General features: G+C 52.0%; 2 protein-coding genes across 26 annotated transcripts in view; one reads left to right on the top strand and one right to left on the bottom strand.

The window, feature by feature from the left end:
- The window catches only part of Obscn (obscurin, cytoskeletal calmodulin and titin-interacting RhoGEF), a 145,590-nt gene extending 141,893 nt beyond the window's left edge, over window positions 1-3,697 (top strand). For all 24 annotated transcript variants that reach the window (XM_063270116.1, XM_063270112.1, XM_063270115.1 and 21 more), the window contains 8 exons: window positions 668-790; window positions 932-1,102; window positions 1,656-1,740; window positions 1,940-2,179; window positions 2,395-2,618; window positions 2,863-2,938; window positions 3,140-3,289; window positions 3,466-3,697. In XM_063270116.1, coding sequence (XP_063126186.1) covers window positions 668-790; window positions 932-1,102; window positions 1,656-1,740; window positions 1,940-2,179; window positions 2,395-2,618; window positions 2,863-2,938; window positions 3,140-3,289; window positions 3,466-3,643 — 1,247 coding nt within the window. In that variant the 3' untranslated portion in view covers window positions 3,644-3,697. The remainder of the gene's footprint in view (window positions 1-667; window positions 791-931; window positions 1,103-1,655; window positions 1,741-1,939; window positions 2,180-2,394; window positions 2,619-2,862; window positions 2,939-3,139; window positions 3,290-3,465) is intronic.
- A 2,974-nt stretch (window positions 3,698-6,671) lies between these two features.
- The window catches only part of Trim11 (tripartite motif-containing 11), a 15,693-nt gene continuing 7,297 nt past the window's right edge, over window positions 6,672-15,067 (bottom strand). The window contains exons 4-6 of one of the 2 annotated variants that reach the window (NM_001399546.1): window positions 9,468-9,490; window positions 9,286-9,386; window positions 6,672-8,051 (exon numbers count right to left, since the gene is read on the bottom strand). In NM_001399546.1, the coding sequence (NP_001386475.1) occupies window positions 7,504-8,051; window positions 9,286-9,386; window positions 9,468-9,490 (672 nt within the window). In that variant the 3' untranslated portion in view covers window positions 6,672-7,503. Of the gene's footprint in view, window positions 8,052-9,285; window positions 9,387-9,467; window positions 9,491-10,446; window positions 15,020-15,067 lie in introns of those variants that run through there. The other variant, XM_039086305.2, reaches the window with a different exon arrangement.

The raw sequence follows: 15,067 nt of genomic DNA, 5'->3' as shown, positions 1-15,067 counted from the left end.
GCCACGAGGGCTAGGCTGGGAGTTCCAGGGCATCTGATTTTGCTTAGTGAGCAGGACAATACTGGTTTCTTATCTGAGGGTCCATGGAACTTGGGGCTTATAGGGAAGTCAAGAAAATCAAAGAAGTAAGTAAAGCTACTAATGCCACACCTAGTGCCGAAGAGTCTATTTCTGTGCTCCACTGCTGGACAGAAAGCCTTACACATACATGCCTGAGATATAAACTTCCTCTCCTGACTGTACCACCTATCTTCCTGTATTGCTTTCTGGTCCACACAGCATCCGACGATGCATCTAGGGTGATGAAGACAGGGACTATTGGGCTAGCTGTGGGACCAGTCCATCACTGATTGGCCTGCTAGCCTTGGGCTAGGACACTCAGCAGAGATGAGGCACTAAGCAGGGCCACTCCATAGGGTCTCGAGTGTGCCCCGGTGAGGTGGCCAGCCAATAGGGATCTAGACAGAGATTGCCAGGCAGGTATCCCTGAACCTCCTACCCCCACTAGGAGAAGCACCAGCCTCTTCTATTCATCCTAGCTTGAGGCCCCTCTCTATCAAATGACAGAGAAAGTGGAAGGTAGGCCTGGCAGGTGCTGCGAGTGAGATGGGTGTGGCCAGAGGGTTTTCCTTGAGTATCCGTGCTGACCACAGAGTTGCCCTTGCAGAGCGCCCTTCATCTTCTCCACGCCCGGAGGTGGGGGAACTATACACGGATGCAGTGTTGCTGGTCTGGAAGCCTGTGGAATCCTATGGCCCAGTGACCTACATTGTGCAGTGCTGTATAGAAGGTATAGGTTTCCTGAGGCGTGGGAAGGGTTGGCATGGAAAGGTTCTAAGTGGGTGTGTCTGCTCTCTGTCTGTGGGTGCCCTCAGGAGAGGGGTTCCCTTGGTCCTCCACAACGGCTTCTTACTCTCTCCCATGTGGTCAGGAGGCAGCTGGACAACCCTGGCCTCTGACATCTCCGACTGCTGCTACCTCACTGGCAAGCTGCCCCGGGGTGGCATGTATACCTTCCGGACAGCATGTGTCAGCAAAGCAGGAATGGGCCCCTACAGTAGCCCCTCAGAACAGGTCCTCCTTGGAGGACCCAACCACCTGGGTGAGCTTTGGGGCGGATGGGGCAGATAAGGGGCCATCAGATCAGGCACAGACACCCTCTTGTCCATGAATGATCTACATGCCTGCATTCAGCATTCAGAACCTACACTCCCTGGGGGACCCCATCCTCCTCCTGTCCTCCCCTCACCACCCCTCCTCATGTTGCCCTGGCTGCAGTTGACCATGGTCAGTTTTGACTTTACGGGGTGTTGTGTTTGCATCTGATGGAAGAGTGCTGCTCTGGTAGATTAGAAATGGATGGTGTAGACTCACGGACGGTAGGTGATGTTTGCTTGCTATCCCGTCCCATCCTGGAATGCTCTCTGCCATTACCACGTTTGCGGTTAGTGAACAGATTCCGCCATGGCCCCTCCCTATCCAAGTTTCTCCTCCAACACGCACAAAGTTAGTTGTTCAAGGAACGGGAGGTCAGAATGCACGGGAGCCTAAACGGCCATTTTTGTAGAGCTTGGGAAGGGACTGAGAGATGGTGGGAGGGATAGGGCTGCCTGGATGTCCCTCTATGACTAGATCCCCTGTCTCACTTCTCACAGCTTCTGAGGAGGAAAGCAGCCGGGGGAGACCAGCCCAGCTTCTTCCCAGCACAAAGACTTTTGCCTTCCAGACACAGATCCGGAGGTGCGGGGTGTTTGTGGAGGGTGGGAAGGTAGAGACTGCCCCCCGACTCTTCCTGGGGGCTTTCTATGACCCACACTCCAGTGCAACTGCCCAGCGTGTCTGTCATTGGCCCCTTACCTTATCTGCTTCCCGAGCTTGGTCCTTACTGCTCTAAGTGTGTGGGGACTACTCACAAGTTCCCCATGTTTCCTTCCTGCAGGGGCCGCTTCAGTGTGGTGAGGCAGTGTAGGGAGAAAGCAAGTGGGCGGGCCCTGGCTGCTAAGATCGTTCCCTACCAGCCTGAGGACAAGACAACTGTACTAAGAGAATATGAGGCACTAAAGAGACTGCACCACCCACATCTGGCCCAACTCCATGCTGCCTACCTCAGTCCCCGGCACCTGGTGCTCATCCTAGAGCTGTGCTCTGGCCCTGAGCTGCTACCCTCTCTGGCGGAGAGGTGAGGGGTAGCATGGTCTGCCAGGGAGACAGTCATGTAAGCAGAGATCTCTGGGAGGGACTGTGGGAACTGTCTGACCCCATCTAGCTGAGACTCAGCAGAGCCTGATGGCCCTTCTGGTCTGTCAGGGCAGTGCTCTCAGCCTTCCCATGTGTGTCAAGCCCTGCTAGGATATGTTCTACCTTGGGCCTGTTCTGAGCCATCTGTGCCCCTAGGGACTCGTACTCAGAGTCTGATGTGAAGGACTACCTGTGGCAGATGCTCAGTGCCACCCAGTACCTGCATGCCCAACACATCCTGCACCTGGACCTGAGGTCGGAGAACATGATGGTCACCGAGTACAACCTGCTTAAGGTTATAGACCTGGGTAACGCCCAGAGTCTCAGCCAAGAGAAGGTCCCACCTCCTGAAAACTTCAAAGACTACCTAGAGACCATGGGTACATATAAGACTCCTGATCTGTCTCCTGATCTGTTGGGGCAGAGAGGAAGTTCTTCCCTACTTGTCCCTCTCACGCCCAGCTCCACTGACATCCCATCCACCAGGCTCTCACTAGAGCCACATGCTGGTGACTATTCACTTGGGCCAGATACCCTTGCATGCCACCTGGCTCCTCCACTGACATCTACCACCTGACCTACACAACTGTGCCCAACCTCGTGTCCACTCATGCTTCTCTGCAGCTCCAGAACTTCTGGAAGGCCAAGGGGCGGTTCCACAGACAGACATCTGGGCTATTGGTGTAACAGCCTTCATTATGTGAGTCCTTCCGGAGTGTCCCGGGAATCTGTGCTAGGTGGGCGGGTCAAGCCACAAACACCAAGCCCTGTGCACCCCCACAAATAGATCCAGAGGTGAATTTAGTTCCTATACTCCACCATCCTCTATGGGGGCTCGATGTCTCAGTATCTCCTGTCCATCCAAGGGTAACTGAGTCTCCTGTGCCTCTCACTCACTCAGGCTGAGTGGCGAGTACCCAGTGAGCAGCGAGGGGACTCGCGACCTGCAGAAAGGCCTGCGCAAGGGACTCATTCAATTGAGTCGCTGCTATGCAGGATTATCAGGGGGTGCGGTAGCCTTCCTGCAGAGTTCATTGTGCGCTCGGCCCTGGTAAGTAGCTCAACCAGCGCTCCGCTCCGTCCCGCCCCCTTCACTGCTCTGGCCTGTCGAACCCACATCACCAGCCCCGCCCCCGTACAGCCCTCCCCTCTTGGCTTTTCTCACCCCCCAACCCCTGCCCCATTCAGCCTAATCCTCAGATCCCGCTGACCCACTCTCTGCTTCAGGGGTCGCCCGTGCGCTTCCACCTGCTTGCAGTGCGGGTGGCTGACGGAGGAGGGCCCCACCGGTTCCCGGCCCACGCCCGTGACCTTCCCCACCGCGCGATTGCGTGCCTTTGTGCGCGAGCGCGAGAAGCGCCGGGCGCTACTCTACAAGAAGCACAACCTGGCTCAGGTGCGCTGAGGCCCAGCCCTACAGAGCAAGATGTGCCCGCCAATAAAAGATGCAAAACAGCCAGAGAGTGTTCTGCTTCATTGAGTCACCTCCCTGGTGTTTGGGATCTTCACAGCGTTATGTATGGAACTTGGGGAATCGCGACTTGTGCACCAAGTCGAGTCCAGCCACCTATCCTCAATAAACCAATTAAAATGTGGCTCCATTGGGAAGAGGGACATTGAGATACTCTTCAGAGTCTGAAGGATTAAAGTTTAAATAGAGGGCTAAGGATATGCACATCTACGCTGGTCAAGAAGCAGCCTCATCCACCACAGTCATCTGGGTTTCAGGTTCATCTTGTAAAATGCTCTGACAGTGTTAGAACTGTTTGAAATCTGAGAGACAAGAGTCCCCTCTAGATAGTGGAGGACTCCCATTTCTTTGGGGTCAAGTGATAAATTTAAGAGACCCCGGTGTCTCTTTAGAGCGCCCCTGCTGCCAGAGACTGATAACTGGAGATCAGCAGGACCTTTGGCTCCTCTCTCATACCCCTCCCAGCTGCCCATGCATCTGTTGACCTCTGGGGCCTCCACTATTGCTCTTCAGAACCTCCTGGCCTCTCTCCTGCCCTTGTGTGTAGTGTGTGCCCGAATCTCTTGGTCTTTAGTTCTTGGATAAAAAATGCCAAGATGGCTATGAACCTCCTGGAGTCTTTACCCAGGTTGTCTTGGGACTGCTGGTTCAAGGCCATTGTAAAAACTAGGCCACCCTTCAGTCTTCCCACTGCCCCTCCTGCAGTCCTGTGATTTCACCAGGATCCATGCACACAGACACACCCCTAGTTTGTTCTTAGTTGTTATAATGTAGCACCCGGGGCTGCTGAATATGTGAAAAGGATGATGCACCCTTAGTGTGGGAGCTTTAAGTCGAAGTCTGTGCCCCCTGATACTGCCTCTGGTGAGGACCCCAGACTGTGTCACTTCTTAGTGAACAGCTCTGATAAGAGGACAAATTGAAATGTCCTTAAGTTAATTATGAAAACTAGAGGGTGGGAGGAGAACGGGCTAAGAGAAATCAGTCCCTCTACAGCTAAAGCAACACAAGCAAAAATACTGTGGAAACCCTGACTTCAAGCGCACTTGCTCTGATGTATGAGCTCTCTCAACAGTCAGCCACAAGCTTTCCAGGAACATCAAGCATTTCTCTCAGAGCTCACTTTCCTGTCAGATTCTCCTTGCCTCTGGGTACATGGCAAGATAGGAACCTTCTGAAATATAAATGGACAACATAAAATCAAATAGCTCTGGCCAGCAAAGGAAGTAATGGCCAGAAAAAAGACCTGACAGGACAGGAGAGCCATCTTTGCCAGCTAGTCATCTGACAAAGGGTCAGCAGCCAGACTGACTGAAGAACTATAAATATCAATGAAAATATTAAACAGACAACTGTCAAAAGACATGCAAACAACCAATAAACACATGAAAATATTCAATATCCTTAGCTACTAAGGAAATGCAAACCATCGAGGGGCTAGCTGTGGTGGCTCTGGAGGCAGAGTCCTGTAGCTCTGTGAGTTCAAGGCCAACCTGGTCTGCATAGTGAAACTCAGCCTCAAAATAGCAACTACACTGAAGTTCTATCTTGTTAAGGAAACAAACAAGCTGGAGATGGCCTAGAGCTATGGTTCTCAGCCTGAGTTGCATATCAGATATTTACATCACTATTCGTAACAGAAGCAAAGCTAGTTATTAAGTAGCAACAATTTTATGGTTGGAGGTCACCACAACAGGAGGAGCTGAATTAAATGACATTAGAAAGGTTGAGAACCAATGCCTTAGAGGTTAAAAGCACGTGCTGTCCTTACAGAAGTCTTTTAATTCTAATATTTTTCTTTTTTCCGGAGCTGGGGACCGAACCCAGGGCCCTGCGTTTGCTAGGCAAGCGCTCTACCACTGAGCTAAATCCCCAACCCCTAATTCTAATATTTTAATTCACTTAGGTTGGCTAAATTGTGTGGTTGGGAATCTGTGTGACAAGACTTTGACTTAGGTCTGAGGAACCAAGAATGAGTACGACTGGAGAGCAGCTCCCAGGAACCTTAAGGAGTCTCTCTGTGCTCGGAGGGTTTCACTGCTTTCGTGTGATTGTTCCCAACCAACATCTGGTTCTCTGGCAGTGTCTCATTTTAGAGTTCCCTCACTGCTGGGAAAGGACTTGGACCCTGCTCCAGCAGAGCTCACCCACTCAATTAATCTGTCCTTCATCTCACTCACTGTATGGCATCTGCTCCTGCTCAGGACATGGGAGATCCTGGCTGTAAGTCTATTCCCTGGACAAGGCCCATCTCAGCAGACGTACAGAAGCCAAGGTTTGGCTTTGGTCATGAACTTTCCTCAGGACCTGTGTCCTGCTCTTCTCCAAAGCCATGGCTAGGAGCACACATTGGTCTCAACCACACAGCTGTCTCATCTGTTTGCCAGGGTTTCCTGCCCCAGACATCACAAACGCAGCACTGTCTACAAGTCACAGCCAGTGCGGCTGCATAACCCAGGTGTTGTACTCACCGGTGACGCTTCCCCTGCCTGGGACAAACACATGGAAATATCATAGGGTGTTCTCAAAATAAAGCTGGTAACAGGAAAAGGGCTAGTTGAGCTGTATGACAAAGTCCCCACTAACTCCTGGGAGCCAAGTCCTTTAGGTGTGTCATACACATCCAACACACGTGATAAAGAACACATGGATGGAACCCCCAATTTATTGTGCCTGTGTGTGAAAGAGCTGTGTCTTAGGTCTGGTGGCCTATGACCCTCTTGCTTCTTCAGTAACCACCTATCTGCCTGGCATGTCAGCTTTTTCCTTTACGTTTTCTTTCAAATATATTTTTAGTAGTGTGTTGAAGAGAGGGATTTATACAGCATGACTGAAGATGCCCTCAGAAGCTGGGTTGTAATTCCCTTCAGTGGAAGTTGGAACCAGTCAGTTCAAACTTTGCAATAAACAGTGTTTTTACCCGCCCAAGGTCTCAGTTATTTACCCAAGGACAAGCAGAGGACACTATTTCAGATGAGTTTATTTAAATGTTTCCCTTTCAATAAATAGACTATAAAACTCCCGGAAGTGTATACAAAAGCAGTCACTACTGGCTCCTGTGCACTCCGGACTGTGCAGCTCAGTCTGCAAAGCAGGGGCAGTGTACCACAGCCACCAGGGGAGCCCTTTTGAGGGCAAAACCAGACAAGTCTCAGAATAGAAGGGTGTGTTCAAGTGTCACTTCTGAGTTCTACTTCTGGGCCCCTTATGTGCTGAATACAAACGTTGAATACTCCTTTAGGATTAGCCCCCACCAGACTGTCTCATCTCTGGGATCAGGCTGTTATCTTCTAATTTCTCTTTGTAGCCACACCCAGCAGCTCTGAGCAGTCTTCCATGTATTAGACCAAGTCCTGAGATGCTGGTGAGCTTGAAGCTGGCTCTACCTAACCTTACCCAGTATCACTTCAGGGACTGTGTGGTGTGCTTGGCAGGCAGACCAGACTGCTCACAGCAGCATGGACAAGCCTTGACTACTTCTGGAAAAGTCTATGGCATTACAGGAACCTAGAATCTGAGGTGCTGGTGACACATGGGACTTAGTGCTTTGGTGAGAGCTTTGGGCACTAAGAGGCATCAGGGGTGGGAATGATCCCCAGCATGAGGGCAGAGCCCAGCCCAATATACTCTCAATCAGACTGCCTGAGACTGAGAACTTGTGGTTTCCCACATGTGGTCAGAAAGGCACTGTGTGCTCCTCCTAATCTTCACAGGGTGCCAGCTGGCTCCTGGGTCTCTGCATGGCCAGGACAAAGGACCAGGAGAGGTGAAGGGACTCTCCTAGAAGGTTTGGGTCACTGGGGACCAAGGGTGTCCCCAGAAACACCTATCAGTCTGCAGATGGTCATAGGGGTTGGGCTGCTGGACAGAGGTGAGAAGAGAGGCCGCAGTGTACCTGAGAAGGGGGTCTCAGGGAAGATAAACAACAGCGACCCATCTGTGGCACTGTAGAATGAGAGATGACCAGCTTCATAGTCCAGAAAAATCCCCACACGCTTGGGAGGGTCCCGTAGTGGGGAGAAGGCCCGCTCATTGGAGTTATAGAAGCTCCCCAGGAACACCAGGATCCAGAACCCATTGCCAGCGGACAGCTCCCCCTTTTCCTTCCTGTTGACAGTTTCTTTGCACACGCCAAGTGCCCAGCTGGTTTGGTCCCCAACTTCTACCTCCCAGTAGTGGCGGCCAGAGGTAATGCGCTCCTGGCCCAGCACACAGGGGCCTGGGTCGAACCGCTCTGGGCTGTCAGGCAGGGCCTGCCGCTGTTCACCACGCTGCACACTCCTCCGGTCCTCAGATAAGACCAGCTCCGGGTTGGCGGTGTCTGGGTCCAAGGTTATGTCACCTGTGTAAAGGCCTGAGGTCAACCAGACTCCCGAGTCAACCCCCATTGCTCTAGCAATCAGCCAAAGTTTTCCTGGCAGCCCACGTGGCCATTTGCTGGAGCCATAGGTCTCCGCCCCAATGGAGAGCCTCCCTCCTCTGGGAAAAAGACCCAGCTCTATACTCTAGAAAGCAGCCCTGCATCTGCTTCTGGTATCGGCATTCTGACTGCATTCCTATTTCCTATGTGAGAGAGGGTTCATGTAGCCCAGGATGATCTGCCCCCATATGTCCTGAACACTGTCTACATTTGTTCCTTCTTTCAATCTCCATCAGAAGACTGTGGGTTTGGGTTGCAGCCGTACCCTACGCCCACAGCATTCTGGTGGCTCCCAGGGTAACACAGAGCTGCTCAGGAGGAGGGTTTCCTCCCAGACCACAGCCCAGCTGGTTCTGGTCTACCTACCTCTAGGCCTGGCATGGCCCACAGACAGTCGACCTTTGGCTAGAACCAAAGGCAGCAGTCCCCCGGACAACCAGGACTTAACAGCAGAGTCCACCCCTGGCTCCAGAGAAGACCTGAAATCTGCTTTGCCAATCCTAAGAGTCTCCTTACATCATCACTTGAACTTAGGTTGCTAAGGTGGCTCAGGTGGGGTCTGTTGATCACTTCAGGATGGTGCTGGCCACCACAAGCCAGCTGTGCGACAGAAGAAAGTTCAGCCTCATTCATTGACTTCAGAGTGAAGACAGGAGTCAGGGGTCAAGCTTGCTCACCATGGTGTGGCATACTATGCCCACAGAACAGAACATCCCTAAAGCTCCTCAAAGGTTGGGTCCAAGGGGCCAGTCCTCAAAGTGCAGGAGGGTAGTGTGCAGTGAGCGCAGGAAGGCTTCACGCTGCCCTCCAGCCTCACCCACCACCTCTTCCTTAGCTGCAGATTCTTTAGCAAACTGTTAACACTGAGCAAAATGTCTCCTGGATTTTGTGAGCCACCTCGCAAATCACCTAACATTAGACAGGGGTTGTGAGGACTCTGGAGTAAGAGCAGGGAAATGGAAATATGGGCCTTTCCTGGGTCTTACAGGTAGAATCTGAAGCCGGTCAGTCCTGTGGAGAATGCTCGGTCAGAACACACTCATACATGGTATAGTGTCTAAAGCAGAGGGAAGTTTCTACGACTGGTGTTCTAAGATACTGGGTCCATGTTACGTCCTGGGGCTCGGCAGCTCTGCTCCCAGGACTGTACACCCACCTCGGAACCTCCGCAGGGTCTCCACCAGCCCTGGGACCCGGCACACAGTCCTCAGCTCCATGGGCACCACTGCTGGAGGCTGCAGCTTCACATCCTGCACCCTACAGGGGACAGCTCAGCTTCACGCTTGGGGCCAGCAGCCGGGCCCCACCCACATCCTGCCCAGATGCCCAGGCTCATACCTGCACAGGGCGTCCTTAATGTCCTGTAGGGGGAAGAAAGTGTACACTCAGTACAAAGGCTTGTTACCTGGTCCTCCCCAGGTCACTCCAGCCCCATGGGACAGACACACACAGTGGGTCTAACAACGCCTCAGACATAGGAACACTGTAGGGGACCTAGAGACCTGTGTCAATATCTCCTGAAAGGAGAGGCCAGGCCTACGTCAAGTTCGGCCTCTTCCTCTCACCTACAGCAAACAATGGGTCACTGTCTACTCTGTCTACAGAATCCCAAGCAGATTCCCTGTCACTCTTAGGATAGGACAGGCCTGTGTACTTGCCTCCTAGATGGGGTGTGCTGTGTAAGGTCAGGCTTTTCACCAGGAGTCCAGCCTGTGGCCCTACTGTGTCTTTTTGCCCCTTGCCCCAGTGCCCTCTCCAATGTCCCACAGGTGCCCCAGCTTGGCCCCATTCCTTGATATTCTTCCTTCTGTGTCTATTTATCTAGTCCACAACAGTACTTCACAGTCAGTGACCAAGCTCTGTCCCTCTCTCCCTCAAACCTTGCATTTCAAGACAGAGCCAGTCTGTCAAAAATTACTTTTCTATACATCCCTATACAGAGAAGCCCCATATGCCCCCCAAACACAGGCTCACCATTTGCTCTTGGTTAGCCATCATAACTAGAAGGTAAGCCCCTACTGCTGGAGAGTCAACACACATTGGTTGTGGGTCACAGAAAACCAAGTTGAGCTGCCCTAGAAATTCCTCTCCTAGGGGCAAGCTTCCACAGCACCGAAATCAACGACCTCACTCAGAGGCTGACCATGGTACAATGCCAAGGCAAGACAGCATGGAGGCCACGGGGTAGCTAACTGCTTTCTTGAGTGTGAGGCCTGTTCCACAGGAGGAAGGGATTCATGCCTGGTAAGGCTGGGGAGGCCACAGGCCCTAGAGGGATACAAATTACTACTGTTGCTTTGTCGACTACCTTCAAATATTTACATTTATATCCACAGATAACTGCTGCTCTCGCCTCGGCTAGAGAAGCCTCTCTCCAGTGCGCAGCAGTCAATGCAGAGCCTCAACACTAGTTAGAGTGCCGAGAGTAAGTGACCACTGAGTGTTCAACCCTAAGTGAGTCATTCACGTCTGCATGCACATCCCCACCCAGCTCCCCGTCACAGGCCATGGGGAGGGGAAGGTGCCGGAGCTGGAGGACGGAGAGGAGGGCTGGGAAATGCTGCTTCTGGACATGCCACTTAGGATCTCACAGCAGCTGGGGTGACCTGCACGAGACCAAGCCAGTCGGGAAGTCCGGCACCAGTGGGGGAGGGGCGCACTAGGCTGCTGGTAGGTTGCCCATCATATATGGGCAACACGAACTGGACTCAGTAGGTTAAATAAAGACAGTGAGGGAGAGAAGAAGACAAGAAGGTGGCAAGAGTATGTGCTGGGGGGAGGGAGGGGAAGGGGATGCCGGGGTGTGAGGGGAGTCAGAGTGGACAAGCTCAAGATCTACTGCATGGGTGTATTGAACCAATAAAATCTCTTTAAAAAAAAAATCACTATTAGCATTAATCGTTCCAAGTCTTACTGTTAAGCACTTCTAACATTCATTTTCCTGAAGACTCGAAAAGATGCTGAAGGATGGGCCGTTTACTCCCTAACTGCAGCTGTTGGACTCCCCCTTGCTGCCCTAACCACCCATGTCATCTCAGCCCTCCATAGTCCCCAGCTATGCAAACACTGCAACAGACCCTCCTGCTCCTGAGGCAAGAACAGCCTCTGAGACTCTCCTTCAGGAACCTGGGGTAGCACGCCCCCTGGTGGCCTCACAGGACGCTGCGACTGGTGCTTGGAGGCAAAGCTGTTAGTGATAGAGAAATCCTGTCTCTACTTCAGAAATAGGCTGTATTGCTCCCGTGGCGTGCCGGCTTCAGAGGCACCCTCCTGTCTGCTTCTCCAGGACTCCAACAGGCCAACAAGACTCTCTTCTAGTGGTCTCTTCTCACCTCATTCAGCGACACCGGCTGAGCTGGTGATATTTGAAAGGCAGCAACAGAGACAGCAGATGCTGCCCAGTCAGGTGGCTGAGGAGGAGGATGGGTGGCAATACAATACGCAGAGGGACAGAGAGAGGGCAATGAGACTCAGCTAAAAAACAAATGGGTTTAAGATACCATCCAGCTCCGAAAAAAAAAAAAAAAAAAAGAACCAAAAAAAAAAAAAAAAAGAACCAGGGGTTGGGGATTTAGCTCAGTGGTAGAGCGCTTGCCTAGGAAGCGCAAGGCCCTGGGTTCGGTCCCCAGCTCCGAAAAAAAAAAAAAAAAAAAAAAAAAAAAAAAAAAAAAAAAAAAAGATACCAGAAACCTCAGGTCCTGGCCAAGAGATCCAGGGAGATGTCAAATCCTTACGGTCAAGGGTCTGAGTGACCCTTGGGCCAAGTGGCGTTGGGACAAGAGCTCAACACTGGCTGGTGTTGAGGGTCACGGAATCCTGATACCCAGGCCTGCCCAGCAGCCGCAGCACTGCCTGCAACAAGGACAGCAGAGGGGTCTCCACTCCCTAGGCCCACCAGAACGCTCGTAGGTCCAGGACCTATCCATCAAGGACACCAGAGGGCCATGTGCTGCTGCCTCCTCCTGCCTGCCGCTACTGCTCGCCCCTGCCAAACACGAAGGGACATAAAAGCTCCTGCCACCCCAGAATCTGTCTCTCTAGAGCAGTATCTGTGACTGACAACTGTGATTGGTGACTTGCACAAGGACAGACATGCAGAGGAGTGACAGGTGAGAACATGGGAGAAGACGGAGGCCTTGAGAGACACCAACCTCTATGAGTCGTTTGTGGTAACTGTCCTAGATATGCATAGGCATTTGGTCCCTGTGAAGATGTTAAGAAGTGGTGTGGCGTTTAAGAGATACAATTTAAAAGAAGGTGTGGGGGCTTACCGTTGGAAGGAATTAATATAATACAGTTCACAAGGAGCCTGGTTAGCTCTTATAAGAGTTAAGAGCACATTGGCCTTTTCTTCTCCTCTAGCCTCCTGTCTCACTAAGCAATCTCCCTCGTTCATGTCCTTAAAGTATGATGTCATTGCCATAACATGACACACCAAGGTGCCACCCTGCCAAGCTGCCAGCATGCTGTTTGGACTTTCAGTCTCCAGCCTTGGGCGTTTCACAGCAACAAAATAAGTTAACACACTAACCCCACTGACACCCTGGTCTTCTACTTCTGGCGCCTAGAATCATAAGGAAATAAAGTTCCGTGTGTAAAGTACTTTACGTATGGGGACACAGGTGGCAGCTAGCCTGGTAGTGAGACATGAGTGGATGGCTGAAACCACATACACAGCAACAAGTCTAAACCTGGTGCTCACATAGACCCCCATTTCCAAGCCTCCCCGTCTTCCTAAGAGAGCCCAGGAGGCTGACTGTGGTTAACATTATATGCACCTATCACATCCGATGCACCACAGAACAAGTTTGGTCTTTCCTATTGACTGTCTGTACCAGTGAGCCTTCCTGGCTGCGTACAAGAGTATGGGCACCTTATCAGTGGGTATGTCACTCAAAAACCCAACATACAGCAAAGTATAGACATCTTCAAGGAGGGGTAGGGCCTTGTGAGACCTTCTCCCAGAACTAAGATTTGAATGAGTTCAGCACTCAAAAAAAGACAAAAAGACCAGGTGAGAGGCACCCCTGATTTAATCAGTGCAGAGTCTGTACACACATGGGGAAACATCACACTGTACCCCAGAAATAAAATACCTGTGCACATTAGCAGTCAGTTACACACACAAAACTCTCTCGGCACTCAGCACTCCACCCCAGGGCTTCTCCTCACTTCTGGCTGTCAGAGACTGAGCTTTACGGACACAGGCCTCTGTCTTCAGTCCTCTCCGCTTCCCTAGTTCTCCCTCCAGGAGCGCAGAGCCTTTTGTCTGTCAGGCTCTAACCATGACAGCTTGGTAAAGGTTGAAGTCCCTAGGTGTCTCTTCCCAATGAGGAAGTCCCTGCTGTGTACCTGGACATCTGGGCCCTAGAGGGAACACACTGCCTCTGTCCTGCATGGAAGGCCAAGAGTCAGTCTCAGATGCCTGGATCCATACACCAGGTAGATGGCACTGGGGCGTGGGGGAGGACAAAGCAAAGCTGAGCCCCTAAGGAAGGGACGGTGAACCCCACAGCCTCTGAGTGACCTCTCAGCAGTCATCCCCTGAATCTCATCAATGTTTACTGGACAAACGGGGAGACTGAAGCCCTGAGTCTGCTAAAAGGCCCTAGAACTAAGAGTCATGTTTCATGGTCATCTAGAGTACTCTGAGACAGTGTAGGGGGACCAAGTGGTCTGGTTTAGGGAACATGAAGAGAAGCCAAGATCTAGAGAAGAGCAGGGTTGGAGCTCACATCTTGGGAATAATTCTAATGGGTCAAGGGTTGGGAGGGAGCAGAAGAGGGAGGGAGGGAGGGAGGGAGGGGGAGCGAGAGGGAGAGCGAGAGCGAGAGCGAGAGATATGCTGAGGGCTAAGGGACCAGCTACAGTTTGAATATCTCTCTCCAGATGCACATCACAACGTACTCCCTACCATGCGGGATTATGAGGAGCATTTTCCTGAGGTGATTTGTCCTGAGGGTTCTGAGAGCCCCTCTCAGAGGCTGTTGTTTGACCTCGACTCCCCTGTCTCACATCGTTGTAACAGAAAGGGAGGCAGCACCCTACAAAGATACTTGAACATCCAGGGGTGAGTGGAGAGTCTAAGAGTGTCTCAAGCTGAAAGGGGTAGGCCAGAAGTCCCTACTGAGAGCTCTCAGGGGTCGAGAACAAGGATGAAGATGTCAAGACTCCTCCAGTGAAACAAGTTCTATCTTGCCCCTCCCTTGAAAGCACACAGGCTGAGCCACGTCCACGTGGCTGTGTACACTGGGGCCTGCAACTGTGGTCAGCTTAAGAAAAGGAGAAGCTGAGTGAGGGGGACTTCTTACGTGGCCCACCTCAGTGAATGCCCTGGCTTCACACCTGCAGACTCAACCAACTGTAGACTGAAAGTAAAAGCCCACGGGGGCGGAACACGTGGCGCTTGCCCTTCTCCTTATCCCAACCTCACAGCAGCTACTCAGCAGCACGATCAGAACATTCAGAATTTCAGGTCAGCAGTCATGAAGGAAGGCGTGCATGGCTGATACCCAACACTACACCCTTTTATTCAAGGAACTGGAGCATCCCCGCTGTGCCCATCTCCATGGAGACCCAAGAGCACTTTTCTGGGGTGCCTGCCTTAGCTGCTGTGGAGTGTACAGGAGAGATGGGGAGGGCATGCTCTCTGCAGACTTGAGTCTGTTGTGAACAAATGCTTTCTCATTCTGAACCTTCTGTCTCTCTGTCTCTCCGTATGTCTGTCTGTTCGCCACCCTCCCTCCATAGAGCACAGTGTGGCTCATTAGGCGGCAGCATGGTCATGGTCAGTGGGAGAGGCAGAAGGTTTGCAAGTGGCTGGGACTTGGGGACGTACTGCAAGTCGAGTGGCAGCCCAGTGGCAGGCAGGTACAGGGCCTGCTGCGTGCCTGGATAGGAAGCAGTGGGGTTGGAGGTCGGGTGTACACTTGATGTTC

This window comes from Rattus norvegicus, chromosome 10, assembly GCF_036323735.1.
Source record: "Rattus norvegicus strain BN/NHsdMcwi chromosome 10, GRCr8, whole genome shotgun sequence".
In the NCBI taxonomy this organism is placed as follows: Eukaryota; Metazoa; Chordata; class Mammalia; order Rodentia; family Muridae; genus Rattus; species Rattus norvegicus.
The sequence above is the reverse complement of the archived record's forward strand: the minus strand, read 5'-3'. Positions and strand labels throughout refer to the sequence as shown.